Genomic DNA, 15,124 nt, shown 5'->3' with positions numbered 1-15,124 from the left:
AGGTCAAACTGCTAAAAACTGAATTTTACTGTCGTACAATGAAGTTTTTATAGAAATGAATTGTGCGGAAAAATATGTTTCACTGAATCCAGTTAAATGAAGGACAATGTTATGTTATTTATTCTTTATTCCAATATACCTCTGTTGTCTTTTGACTTAAAAATGTGATGACTCATGTAAAAAGTTATCTCCTTAAACTGTTAAGACAAATGAAATGTAATTTTAATCACATGTATATAATAAATACTGATGAAGCATAAAATAAACGTCTGTTTACGTAAAATCAAAATACTTAGATCAATATTGCACATTCTATAATTTATTCCTAAACAGAGCAATTCATGTTGTCAAGAAAAATTGTTTCAGTTTTTTTTAGCAAGTGTGCATACAACATAGCATTTCAGCAGTTTGACAGGACAACATATGATGAAAAACAGAATCCAGATGATCACACTGCTGATTTCTTTTCACCACACTACAAATTGTACAAATTAACATACGTAGTTTGCAGAAATATACATGCAGAAATGTTTCATTTTGGCCCAGCGATTGGACTAAGCAGTTCAAAAATGGGATTCGAAAAATGTACAGTCATTCTATAAAGCCTCTCTGAAACTCCTGCCACATTACGTCACATGTCTGGATCACTTAGGCCATGTCAGAAATTGGGTGAAATGTATGCTTGATATAGAACCTGAAATCTCAATTTACTGCTCACTATGAAGTCCTGAGTACCTAAAATATAGGACAGCTGTTTTCAACCATATTTTACTTATGACCCGAACCGTTTGAGATGTGAACAGTTCAATCGATGAGTAATTTTCCCTCCTTGGATGGATTCATTTGAATATATTTTTTAGGGCACTGAAGAGATACAACTATGTAATATTCACTTATTATTACTCCATAACCAGGAAATCATCTTATGACTCCTTGTCATGGCCTTCACCCCCAGGTTGGGAACCTCTTTTATTGAAAATAGGAAATGAGTGAGCAAGGGAGTGATTTCATACACAGCCAAACTTTTTAGTTCAATGAATCGAAAGGGGTGGCATGGATATTTCTTCTTTACAAATCATGTACATTCCTGAAAATGGCAAGATGTTAGTTATTTTCCATTTCAGATTAGAGATACTTCAACTTTGAGTAAAGGTTTTGTTGCTGTCAGCTGCAATCAGCAGGTTAACCAGCTGGTGAGACATTAAATGATTTTATTCTGGTGTGGGTCCGCCTCCATCAACCTCTGGATCTCCTGCTTCTCCTGACGTATCAGCAATCATCTCCTTGTATTTACTCTTGAAAAATCCAGCCTGAGAGTACAAAACAAAGAATGTCATGTAAAAACGATGAAACAATAGCTGTAAATATATTAAAATGCATGCATGTGCCCATAAAGATGTATAATAAACTGAAACAGTGTATGTACATTGTCTCACCTTATATAGGCCAGCAGTGACTAAAGCCAGGAGAGCCAGCCCTCCTAGGGATCCTCCAACAATCTCTTTGGTGAAGTCTGGTTCAGGATACACTTCTACCACTGACTCAATCTGAGAGATGAAATGAGAGAAAGTGGGTCAAATTCATGCTCTTTCAAAGCATAAGTAAGTGAAAATAATATGTCATCACCTTGCGAACAGGAGGGTTGTTATTAGACCCTGTTGAATAGAAGATATACTGTCCTCTGTCATAGTCCAGACTGGCCGTGCTGGTCAAAAGAAATTTGGCAGATTGAAGTCCAATCTGAAAAGATGGGGACTGGGATGAGCCTGTTCATATAATCTTTAGTGATGTTACTGTTTTTACCTAATGCTTTACTGCTATGTAGTCAGGACCAGTTGTAATTATTTCTACCAAATGCACTTAAAATGTAAACTCGTAAATCAGTCTGTTGAATATCATACCTATACATGAATTACCTGTTCAATCCATCGAGAACTCAGGTTGGCAGAGATTTTGTATGTTTTACTCTCCAGTCTTCCCATGAACCTAGTGCACTTGAACACTGAGCACCTGGCTACAGAGCAGTCCTGTTGGTGATTTTAAGAAGGCAGAAAGAAAAAAAGCTGTAACTAGGCCTGCAAACTCCTGTGGAATGAAAAAATAGTTACAAGGATGTAACTCCAGTTCTATGAGTACACACTTAGACCTCTAATGGGCTTGGTTTACCCCATCAGGGCCTTGGCACCCTGAGACAGATCTTTACACTCACTGCCCAATCAGGAGGGAGGAACCACACACGATAAACCACAAGTGCACCCGCTGTTCATCTCCACTTTAAACTCAGCAAAGGGAATTGAACAAGGGCCAGTTGTAGCTAAAAAATACTCTTCGGATCTACCCAAGTCACAAGGGGAGCCAAATTTTCATTGAAAATGTATTTTACAAAGCGAGTTTGTAGCTATGTGCACTGCAGTGTAATGTAATTTCTTTTAATTTTCATCTAACAAAAATCGTGGGCCTGCAATCAACTGGCAACCGGTTCAGAGTGTACCCCGCCTCTCGCCCGTTGACAGCTGGGATAGGCTCCAGCCCCCCCGCAACCCCAAAAGGGATAGGCGGTACAAAAGATGAATGAATGAATGAATTAATGAAAAATCGTGGAGATTTTTAAAAATATATACTGTCACCAGGCTCAATTGTAACTAAAATAAATGGGAGACTTGTACATACCACTAACTTATTCTTCTGTATCTGAGCAACAAAATCTGTGACAGTAGGTTCTTCATCTTTGTCTCTTTGGCAGTCTGGAAGCTGAAACAGAGTCAATTCATGTCAGTTAAAAAGAGAACAAAAAGTGCTCCTCATCTGACCACATCCATCCATGAGGTTGTAGTTGCATAAAAACAGCTAAACTTGAGACATTTTTGGGTTCAGTAACTACAAGTTCCCACATGTTACCTGCAAACTGCTTGAATCCGCCCAGATGTCTTTATCACCAAGCTTTACTGGCACCTTGATCACCACAGTGAAATTCAGTGCCCTGTTATCATTTCTAACCTAATAGAAAGGAGGAAAAGAAAAGGGTGGCCAGTATTGTATAGACTAACTGAGCATTAAAGTGAAATCTGAATCAAGTTAATTAACTATCACTGGTCTTATTATAAAAAATCTTTTTTTTTACCACAATTGATTGTTGGACTGGTTTCTGCAAATTATTCTTTCCGAAAGTGAAATTGTTGTAGCTGAGGGGACTGAACAGACATATTGAACATTCGATCAATATTTAGTAATTAAATGTCAACTTCAAATTCTTACTTTTTTTCACCGTTTATTTGCTTCACATAGAACAACACCAACCTTTCAATTGAAGCAAAAATGCTGTACTTCACATCAATCTCTTTCTTTTTGTAGAGTTCGCTTGAGCTGGAGTGCTCCTGATTCCCACTAGACGAGAGGTGAAATTATTAGTACAAATGGTAATAGGACTACTGCAAATTTACACACTTGCATAGTGTTGTGCTTAAGGGCAGGCAGCTGAACAATACCTGGTAGCATTTGCGGTGATAAAAATTCTCCTGTCAAGTTGACTATTAGTTTCGATCCCGTAGGAGATGATGAAGAACACCTAAAATAAGATGAACGTGAGAAATGAACTTTTGTCTTTGCAGGGCTGTCTCTGCAGCACTGAGAAGAGATCCTCCTGTGCAAACAACAAACCTTAGTGTTGCTCTTGAAAATAGGCTTGTCAATAGTGCACTCTGTCCTTCCTCGCCATAAGGCACCTTCACTGTCCAAAGAGTTGCACTCAATTCTTCCCTTCATTAAAAAAAAGTACAAAACACACATCAATCAGAATAGCCGTATGACCTGAGAGAGCACTTAACTGGAGATGAACTGAAGCAGACTTGATCCTGACATTTTACCTGCAGAATCGTAAACTTCCTATAGGAGAGTCCACGTGGGTATGTGACAATGACGCGGCTGTTGTAGGAGTTTTCCTCTCTGTTCTCCACTGACACAGTGACATCCAACAATTCATCAATACCCACTTTAACCTCTGAGGATCTAACAGATTATGAGGAAAGAGAAAAATGAAGGCAGAGGAAAACATGACTGAGAGTCTACAAGCTATGCTAGCAGCTTTGCACAGGCACAGCAAAGCTTTAAGCCAAACGCTAACATCAGCCTGCTCGCCAGGTTTACCGTCTTAGTTAGGCTGCTAACATGCTAAATGCTAATTAGCACAAAACACAAAGTACAGCAGAGGCTGATTGGCATTATTATTAGTTATTAGTTATTTAGGTATTTGGTAGTAAAGTACAGGAAAAATGATGATTGATTGATGGAAAGTCAGATGAAGAATTAGGTTACGATGCATCAAATATATGTGTGGACCAAAAGCGCTGCAATCAATCCAATAACTGTACAGGCATTTCAAGTAAAAGCACAAATTAAAAGCTCAAAGTTTTAATGTGTGCACCTAAGTTAGGTTGCACCTTTGTAACTCACCTGGTAAAGTTAAAATCCACTTTCAGGTTATCTACACATTTGTCGTCAGTGCCACAGTTGATTTCAAAGCCTAACTGTGGAAGAGAGTGTGAAGTAAACCATGTCTGTTCAGAAAGAGTGACAGCAAACAGCCAACAAAGACACGGCAGTAAAAAGTATGACTGCCTACTCTTACAAATAAATAGAATTATAATCCAACATTGTTAAGAAGGCATGGTGATTTCTGTGCATTTCATAGCCCTTCAGAGCTCCAGTAGCTAACATTAAAAGGTCAAACGTGGAAACTATTCACACAAAAAAATGACCACATGTAAGAAGTTCAGACTAATGAGGGTGTCTTTAAAGATTACTTACAGGATGAATGGATGTTGTCTGAGCCTGCAGGGCGAGACTTGGCCTGAGATTTGTGCCCGACGGATAGCCGTCAAAGGTGAATCTGAGTTCATTGGAAAGTTCATTGAGAGCATCATCTGGACAAGCCTGCACAAAGAGGGCACTGATGTGAGTTTTGGATACTTAAACTCAACATGGGCGTCAAATATGGCCTGTTTCAATATAGGACAGGCTGTGGTTTTGCATGTTGAAATTAAGTGTTAAACTAGGTTCTTTTGATGTTATTAAAAAGCCCAGAATACCAGATTTTAACATGGTGTATATCCAATAACTTACCTCAACAAAAAATTTCACTGTGCGGCACTGCTCCTTTGTCAAGTCAAGATCAGTTGATCTGGTCTCCACTCGTTGTTTCTCGCTGAAGTAAGCGCGGTTGTTTGGGGCCTTGCGGGTAGCATCCAGCGTTAAAGTATAGTTAATCCTTGCTCGAGCTGGAATAGATTAGAGTTTCCTTAGGAGGTTATTAGTGTGCACACATACAAGCATTTAAATGAATAGACAGGAGAGAATCAGGAACCTGTGTTTACTGCAGAGTGTCTGGTCATGATAAAGCAGATTTCAGATGAGATCTCCAATGGTTTCGTGCAGTCCGAGATTTGAGTGGGGATGTGATTTGGACTGAATGACATCTTAGCTTCCACCATTACTATAGGCTTTGATCTGGAAATGGACAGAGTGGGAAAATACATGTAAATAACCTCTGGCTTTATTATCAATAGCACAGAAAAGTAGACTGACTGGTATGTCTCAGCTGCCTGATACAATGCATTATTGAACTGCTGTGACCTAAAAAAAAAAAAAAAAAATACACAGAATGGCTATTTTTGGTCTGCACACATTGCAAAGCTAAAGTTTCTTTATAGGTGTAAACATCATGGCTAGAAACCAAAGAGTCATATTTACTCACCTGAGCAAGACAACTTTTCCCTTTGAGCCCACTGCTAAGTCAGGCAGACCGTCCCTACTAAGGTCAAAAGATGACTGACTGATTGACATACCGAAGAACATCAGGTCTGAGTTGACCTCAGAGCCAGTAATTCTCTATATAGATAGAAATATTTTAATTAATTGATGACTCAATTGTACAGATGTTTTATTAAGCAGAGTGACCAACAGGATGCAATACAGACTGGATCTGTTAAATCTTTTTTTGTTTCCAATTCCACAATTACGCTAAAATTAGCATGTATATGCTGTTTGTTTAAACGTGGGTAAACCGGCTAAAAGCGTAGGCGGTTGACTCTTTCCCATCATCAGAGATTGCTTTAGTGTTTTTTTCTGGTGTGTCACCCTTGACATCACAAAACCACCAGAAAACAGAAATCATGATCCGCCATGTTTCCTACGCAGTCATTTGACCCAGGAATGAATGCTGATTGAAAAGCCAGATGTTAGTGAAAAAGGTTTTATTTGATCCTGCTCACCTGTGAGTGAGCAAGACTGATTCTACCTCTTCCCTCGCCGTGGAATATGTAGATGCTGCCACGACCGTCATTTTCCAGAGGTGCCCCGACAGCCAAATCACTGAGACCATCAGTGTTCAGATCAGGCAGCACAGCAAGGGAGGACCCAAACCTTCCTTTGTCAGATGCAACCCCTCTCAGTACTGATGGAGAATCAAAGTGGCACCCGACGTTCTGGTGAATATATTTGAGAGTCAATGTTTGCATAGTCAGTAAAAAAAACAAAAAGCTTCACATAATGCCACTGGATAAAACTGTCATACCAAACCAGACAGGCTGCAAACGTAAACTCTTCCCTCTCTATCAGTGTCCATGTACATAGGGGCAGATATGAGGATCAGGTCAGTGTAGGTGTCACGATCCACATCCATGGCACAAAACTCTGCCCCAAAATATTCACCAATCTGAACCTGTCAGCAACAAATTATCGATGAAAAGAATTTCATAAAAGAAGAAAACAGCAGTTTTTTTATTTACGAAAATGTTTTCTGATATGCTTCACGTGGTCTTTCAGGAACCACACACCTGCCATGGAGAGGGATCAATCTTTTTGCTTTTGCCGTTTGTGTCAACTGCCATCGCAATTCCTCTGTGTTGATATCTTGGCGCACCAACAATTGTCAACGGGCCTTGCCTGGTTTTAGCAACTGCCATGGAGTAACCTAGAATTCAAGAGTCAAATCCATACGTTTAAGTGTCCAAAGGTTTGGCACAACTGCGGACAAATTGCATATATTTTACTGATTCATTCCTCATTGGCCTTTTTTTTTTCAGTCCCTTCTCTAAACTCTCATGTTTGATCCATGTGTTTCCAAATGATTGGAGGAAGGACCACAGTAGAGCAGAGCATATACATAGCGACATCAGTATGTGTATGTTTGTTATCACTGTCGTATTCATACCAAGATAACTGTCAGGCTCCATTTGTGCAGGCTCATAAGAGCCAATCTTCTGGCCTTGCCTGGTGTATTGCAGGTAGCCTCCCTTCCACTGGTTGGCGCCAACAGTAGCCATCTGAATTCCCTGCAATTTAGACAGATTTATTAAAGGACAACGTGTTTGCCACAAAACATCAGCCAAACATTCCAAGTCTGTATTCTATATGAGTCTACAACTGATTTTTAATTACCCCATCCACATATGCTGCACTGAATCCCTCTTGAGCCATTTCCATTTGCAGTGACTCTCCACCTGTTTGAGATCCTGCAAACAGCAATATTAAAGGTTTCTTAATGCAGTGTGACACTATGGCCTGCATGTGAGTTGGAGTTTTCAGTTTAATTCAATTTTCAATTGCTTGAAACAGAGTGAATGGTGGGTAATATTTCTTGCAATAAAAACGATTTAGGAAACTATCTGTGGACTTTGATTGTTTGAAACAAGATTTCGCATCATCCTCTAGACACGCATAACATAACGTTAAGCAATCATCTCACTTCCCTCCACTGTTTAGGCCTAATATAACAGCTGCGCCGACCGAGCTGCAGGTTCTGTGGCCAGAGCCAGTTACTTTGGCAACACGTCACAACGAGAGATATTAAATAGTCCACTCAGCCGCTTCTTGTGAAAAACTTACGATTTTAATGGTAAAAAACAACATTAACGTATTAATAATTGATTTGATATTTATTTTTTTCATAAGTGACCATGGTATAAGCGGGATAATGCCCTTCGAGGTGTCATTATCAGAAATGAATGGACTTTGCGGAAGCAACCGTCCTCCGCATTGTCCATTCATTTCTGATAATGGACACCTCGTCGGGCATTATCCCTTACATCAAGTTCATGTTTAGAACGAAACAGCAGTCGATTGAAAATTATGGCTCCAAGAATTGGCGATGGTTATTTCTTTTTTTTTAAGGTGGTGTAAGTATTTTCTTATATTGTCCTTTTCACAAACATAAAATTGTAATTTCTCTAATAAGCGACATTGAACAAATAATAGTTTTTTTTCTTCTTCTGTAATTTCAACTAAAAATGCAAAAAATATTACAAGCTGATATGGTGAGCTCACATCTGTACCTTCGACAGAGAAGATTTTTTCCTGCAAATTCTTTCTTATTATTTCAAGTGCATTAAAATTCTCCACTTGAAAGACGTGGTTTCCCGGGGGAAAAGATGCAATGGTGTCCAGTTCCTGTTTTGCTCCACCTTTAGTAAATGCGTCCCCCACCTAGGGATGTTGAGAGAAAGCATTGGAGGTGTTGCAACGGAAATGACATGTTTAAATGTGAAATACTGAGCCGATTTATATTACCGAATCTTAAATGGATGGAAATATTTTAATATGCAAGAGTTTAGATAGCTAATGCAAACATTTTACATTTTTTAAAATACATATATGCATCCCTGTTCAAACATTTGGAAGCACTTGTTATATTGATGTCTTTCTTTTTTCCTTCAGTAATGAATCTTGAATAGATTTAAACTGTTATTTGTCCGTCCATAGTATGATCAGCTAACAGTGCCAGTCCAATAGTGCTAACCTCAGACTATCTTTCCATTTCTATTTTGACGTTTACCAAATCAAGCTTTTGTAGCAGGCGATTCCAAACTTTTTAACGGTGTTGTCTGTCATGTATAGATATCATGTAGATTTACATGTGCATACAACTTACCCCAATAGCAAACCGAACAATGTTTTTACTTTCAGCTAAAGCCGCTGCCACTGGCAATCTATCCCGGTCATGAGATTGTCCATCTGTAATGACTATCAAAACCTTCTTCACATTTGGCCTGGAACCTCTATATACTGAGAAGACGTCATTGCTGTCAAAAGAAAGATCTGTTTTCAATACATGTTCTTGTGATACGCTCTGTAGTGTTAAAAAGCTTGTCAGGTTAGGAAAATAAACTGATGTGTTGGTTTACCCAAATTCCAAGAAGACATATTGGCTTTATTTATACAGAATTTGAGATATTCACTTGAGACTTATGAGTAATGTGAACATTGTTTTTGGAAACTTATGTTTCTATTATATTTTTTTAATGCTGGGAGCACTGCACATGAAGTTTCATTCACCTCCACTGTGCTGGGTTGGTGGCAGAAGTATCACAGACAAAAATGTCAAAACATAAACAAATAAAACCACAAATGTCTGCATGGATAAACACCACTAGCCATGGCATTCAATTGCTGTCTTATTCCTTCTCCAGAGTACACAGGCAAAAGAGACCCTGATGTGTCCAAACTCCAACTCTTCCATGAACTTTCATGGTGAAATCTGTGAAAACCATATTGCTCACTTCCTGTCTGTGCGTAATCAGCATTAGGTAGTGTCGTGCATTTGCATCATGACGGCACTTACACAACATGTATGATGGCAGCCGCTGTGTAAGTCGATTGACTTAATTGTCTTATTCCATCAATTTGATTCCTCCAATTGTTAACATCAAATGTATCAAAGTAATAATGGATGATGGAACTTTGGGAGAACTGGGCAACGGAAAACTGCAAAAAAGAATGAAAAAAAAGGTAATTTGTGTAGATATAAAAGAAAATTTGTATTCAACAGTTAAATTATCCAATTAATATAAAGCACATCCACTGTAGAGACAATTAAGGGTGGGTACAAAAACTAGATGGAGGGTGGAGGGGTATTTTATAGATGTTTAATCAACTATTTTTAAATTTAGCAATCACTAATATAACTTTTGTGATGGACCCACTGGGGGTTACTGTAAAAATACTTTCTCTGTTAAAAGAATACAAAGGTTTTTTGGTTCTTGAATCCTTTATGCTTTGCCTTTTATGTGAATAGAAGTAGCAGTATATGGTTATATTTTGAGATATTTGCGGAAGGGTGCATGTTTTCAAAAGGTCCAAAGGAGAGGAGGCCTTTTAACAAAAAACAAAAAAACACAGAAATACATTTCATACAGTGCCTAATACTGCAGTTTCCAGCTCTCCGAGTCATTCTATGGTTCAAATAGAATAAAGCAATTGTACCTTTGTGTCTGTTTCCAAGAATGAGCCGATGAGATTTTTCACAAAATTCTTCATTGTTCGAAAATCTTCTGCAGACACGCTGCCTGAGCCATCCAGCACAAATGCAATGTCTGCTTGGATTCGACACCCTGTCAGAAAGAAGACATGAATTAATGTCTGTATAATCGTTGCAGCTTCCCCTCAAGTAAAGTTACCTGAAAAATGTATTTACATCTCACTCTACTTGTTAACATCATACATGGGTATATATGGGCCTTTGACTACAGACATTGATTTCCGCCCACATGCGATATTATCAGACCTCTTCTACCGCTTCCTTTAGTACTGATATGTTTTTGACTCAACATGCTCACCTTCAAGAGAAGAAGGCACAGAAGATCCAAAACGATTAGAACTGTCTATCTCAACACATACACCATTATACAAGGTGATACTTTGGCAGTCCTTTGGGATGGTTGGACCACATGCCTGAAAGGAGACATGGTCAGTGGTAAACAAAAAAAAATGTTGATTATTTCCTTTTCCAAAACAATACATTTTTAGGCTGCAAGAAGATTGTTTCACTGATAGAAAGAGAAAGAAATGTTTAAGAGGATTTTCTCTGATGTCAGCATTGACATCATCATGCAGTTTACCAGCTCACCATGGTGTTTCGTGTGGTGGGATCACTTGTCAGTGTCAATCCAAGGGACATGTTGACTGCAAATTCTGGCACTGCATTGACAACATTCATCAGTCATGTTAAAACAGTCATTCAGGATTCTTTACGGGTGCAGTCTCAGTGACTGCTGCAAACCACAGCTACCACTAGGACAGCACCTCCTAAAGGTGATCTGATAAATAGCAGCAGCATGAGTAGCCAGTTCATACTCACTGTGCCCAAACTATAGAGCAGCATCCCACAGCCTTTTCTGGCCTGTGACCACTCCCAAAACACTCACGACCGAGGCAATTATCACATGAATATACATACTTGTTTAACTGTTGATTTTCTGCATTAAATGCGAAACATTTCCATTCTAACAAGTGATTTTGTCTGTTACGTCAACGTACGTCTTGAAGTCTGAATCTTACACCAAATGTATTTTTATCTCAGTATTTTTCCTACATATGTCTGGGAAATATGTCCGTGATGATGAACATGAAGTCCTGACCCCATCTGCTACAAAACCCCTCAGAATCTGCTCAACAAGCTACCCTTCACACTTGTACTTTTCTATAAAGATAACATGTAATAAGAATCCTTATGCTAACAGTCACTTTTCTTATTTAATGTTAGTTTTAACAGTTCATTTAAAACGTTTGCAAATGAGAAGCTGCTTACGTGGAACTGATAGCTGACGGCAGGTTTCAGTGGTGCACTGGTATATTTGCCCCCTGCCTTTTGGTGAATACTGTGCAAGAGGAGCACTGACCAGCAAGCTGAGGAAACAAGACATGTGAGAGAGAACAAAACCAATCTCACAAATTGTCTATATGAAAATGCTACATACTCAATTCATCATTACTGTGAGATGACCATAAGACGGAAATGCTGGTTAGAAACAAATGGCTGTAGACATTTAGCTATTGTGAACCCATGCTCCACAACAGCATCCATGCTTTGACTTACTCTGATCGTCTCTGCACCACCTGGTATCCAAAACCTGCAGCGCTGTTTGTCAGGAGCTTCCATGCCACGGGGTCGATATTGAAACAAAGTGCAGCTTTTAACACTGCGGGATGAAGAAGAAAGAATGACGTTTTTTCTCATTTAAAGCCAATATCGAATGTCGAATGTTAAAGTGATTGTAGCGACTTTAAAATGATTCTTATAGTGTGTCTTACTTAGCTGAAAATCTTTGATGTGTTACAGGATGAAGTGCTGTGAACTGCCAGTGTCTTTTTTGATAGTACCACAAGGGAGCGCCAAAGTTAGCAATTTGTATTCTAAACATAGTGGCCCCACTCATTTGATTCATTTTAAAGACATATTCAAGATGATTACTTCTTACTACTTATACTTCCTCCATTCTTTTAAAGCAGAAACACAACTCTTCTTAAATTGAAAGTGTTGCTTTCGCATGGGATTTCCTGAATTTGAGTGACTGTTACGCAAATAAAGCCCTCCCTTTGGGGTACAACATGAAGTTTTCTAAAAATGGTCATTACAGTATATAAAGATAGCATGATAAGATAACAGTGTTTAGCTTCCTCTCTCTGCTGAAAGTTACATTAACACTAGTCAGACAGCTCTGTCAGGCAGTAATACATTTTGATTTCCTGTACAAGTGTTACAGAAAGACATCAGTCATAGTTTTGCTGTTTCTCCAGAAAAATAAATCCATGACAAATAATGATGATTAACCACCGTGAGACTCATGCCATCAGGATCTGCTTTTTCTTGTCAGCAGCATATAAACCAATGCTCTGTTACAGATGACGTCACTTCATCTTTTCCTGTTCTAAGTTACTGCCCATCATTTCTAAACCACCAGCTCTCACAAGTTGTGTGGGTTTAGCAAAACCCTCATGTTACCTCAGGGGCAGAGTGATGTATGTTGCTGCTTGTTTAAGGTTAATTCTGTGGTGACCTGTGCCCCTGCAGCTCTGCACAGGCTAAGCCGATGTTCTGTTCATAATGAATGGATAAATTGATCATAATTTAGGATTTTACATTACAATTACACAGGTGGTTATGGGCCATGGAAGTAGAAGTGCAATAATGTTGCCTTCATGCATCGAGTTTTTTTTTTTTTTTGACACTCCTCCTCTTCACCAAATTTGGTGCCTGACACATTTGAATGATCCTGACAAACTGTTATTTGTTTCTTGCTATGTCATAATTAAGTAATACCCACTTGTAGGCGTGTGATCTATTTGTTACACGTTGCCATAATTCTTGCAAATATCTACTCTGTTCACCATTTCACAGCATTTCAACAATAGGTGCTGCTACACCAACATCATAACTTTAAATGTCTCTGACGAAGTGGTCACAAGTCTGGCCCGAGCCATTTGTATACCTTAAATTCAGTATTTAAAAACTGCAGTTTCCAAGAGGCAGAGCTTCAACCACCATGGTGTGCACAGGTGTATTGCTTACTGCCAATGATTAGAATGGGATTGGTTATTTGTACCTGCCTGGACATTGTTGAACCATGTGTGCTCTGATGAAGCTCTGATAGACCGAAAGCTCAAAATAAAGTAAAATGCTGCACAGATCTAAATGTGCAGAAATTACTTCTTTCAGTTTAGACTCACTAATGCTTTGCACCTCAGCAAATCTTTAGGAGGCTGGAGCGGCGGTCATCCTGCATTATATACAATACTTGCAACTGCATGAATTGTACAAAACTTTGATGTTACCACACGGGATTTAGGTGTTCTTCAAAGATCATTCAAAAAATGTTTTGTACTATTAAAGTAAAGAAGGTATTGGTGAAGCTTGTTTTAGCGTCACACTCTGTTTCCTCTGTAGTTCCATTCACAGAGGAAGTGAAATACAAATGTGGAATTCATCATCTCAGCTGTTTTTCTATATAGTGTTATCACAGTTATTAATGTTATTAATTCAAAATAACACAGATGATAATTGCTGATAATAAGTTACTATGCTTCCTGCATTGGGACATATATTAATGCTGATGAAACTGTCATGATTAATGCTGATGTAACTGTCATGAAATGAAATGACGGGATATTTTTACTGAGACAGTGGAAGACAAAATCATGAGATATAAACTTATCTTACCTGACAAGGATATTGTAGTAATAATTATCCAGTCCATTGTGCTACTCCCATGGACAATACTAAGTGTGATGTGTTCTCTGAGCTCATACAAATTTGGAAATTATTGTGCTTTCTGGCGACCTACTGACCGTTTGTATTACCGAAGCCGTCAATCTGTCAAAAGCACAATGCAGTAATCCACTCGGCAACTCAAAGGAAAGGCAGCCCGTTAGAGGAACTCTTATGTAGGCGGGGTTACAATATTGACACACTTTCTGTTTAATATGGGCACAGTGTGTTGTCACGTGATTGCAAAATTCTGATAAGAAATTCCTTCATACGTTTGTTTCACAACAAAGAGATTAAACTATCTAGAATGATGTAGGGGATACTGATGCTAATTTGGATGCAAGGATGATAAATAATGCTTGAAAAAATTCAATTAAATCAAACCTCATCCCTAACCACTGCTCTCATCAGTAGGAGTTAAAGAAGGGGGATGTGAGACGCTCATAGTGGTTTTATTTAGACCATTCATCACTTCTGTTATATGTATTAAGAGAAATGGCAGTATAATTTAAGATCATAGAAGTTCCTTTTTCCTAACAGAGCTGCTGCTGTCTCTCGTCTCCTTTCCGACACCAGCTGGGGAGAGAGGAAGTTGCAGTTTAAATCATGAACTCACCACTAGTGAGAGGGCCTGTTCAAACAAAACTGTGTTCTCCTCACGAAATGACATCCTAAAAATAAAAAGGTCTGTTTCTCCTTTTTGCCCGACTTCCTCTGCATTGTCTCATGTGTGAGCCCGTGTGTCAGTTTTATAAGACACGCAATGTGACTTGGTGGGATATGGGCTGACTTTATGTCTATTGTTGCCCGTTTATATATGATTTCGAAATAGAAAAAAATATTGTAGTTGTTCTGTGGAGGTGCCTACTGTGAATGTTAAACATCAGTTAAAAGTTAAAAGCTCACTCTCTCTGGCTGTGTGAGATTTTTATTACCCTGCCTGCCTGATAGATGATGAACAAAGTGACCTTACTCATTTTCTGTCCTTCTCACATCTCTACACGTTGACTCATTTAGCCCACAGCCTCTGTTCAGGAAGTGAACATCTCTTCTCTGCTACTGCAACGATTGATGCTACTGTCAGCACAA

At 38.7% G+C, this 15,124-nt stretch overlaps 1 protein-coding gene across 2 annotated transcripts; it reads right to left on the bottom strand.

The window, feature by feature from the left end:
• LOC143338653 (integrin alpha-M-like) lies at positions 1–14,160 on the bottom strand. 2 transcript variants are annotated; one of them, XM_076759216.1, is made up of 30 exons: positions 13,988–14,160; positions 11,867–11,969; positions 11,579–11,676; positions 10,898–10,968; positions 10,608–10,722; positions 10,255–10,382; positions 9,614–9,756; positions 8,924–9,074; positions 8,328–8,478; positions 7,435–7,508; positions 7,208–7,328; positions 6,831–6,967; positions 6,569–6,715; positions 6,267–6,479; positions 5,750–5,883; positions 5,360–5,502; positions 5,119–5,273; positions 4,804–4,929; positions 4,450–4,523; positions 3,864–4,005; positions 3,658–3,756; positions 3,486–3,565; positions 3,298–3,384; positions 3,122–3,191; positions 2,899–2,997; positions 2,671–2,751; positions 1,917–2,027; positions 1,627–1,740; positions 1,437–1,547; positions 1–1,310 (listed from the first exon to the last, which is right to left on the bottom strand). In XM_076759216.1, the coding sequence occupies exons 1-30, from the start codon at positions 14,022–14,024 to the stop codon at positions 1,212–1,214; spliced, it is 3,414 nt and encodes a 1,137-aa protein (XP_076615331.1). In that variant the 5' UTR covers positions 14,025–14,160; the 3' UTR covers positions 1–1,211. The 2 variants fall into 2 exon arrangements, with proteins under 2 accessions (XP_076615331.1, XP_076615332.1); XM_076759217.1 differs by having other exon boundaries at positions 6,569–6,709.
• Positions 14,161–15,124: the final 964 nt, after the last annotated feature.

The sequence above is a fragment of the Chaetodon auriga genome, chromosome 20, assembly GCF_051107435.1.
Source record: "Chaetodon auriga isolate fChaAug3 chromosome 20, fChaAug3.hap1, whole genome shotgun sequence".
Lineage (NCBI taxonomy): Eukaryota > Metazoa > Chordata > Actinopteri > Chaetodontiformes > Chaetodontidae > Chaetodon > Chaetodon auriga.
This window is presented reverse-complemented; position numbering and strand designations above follow the sequence as displayed.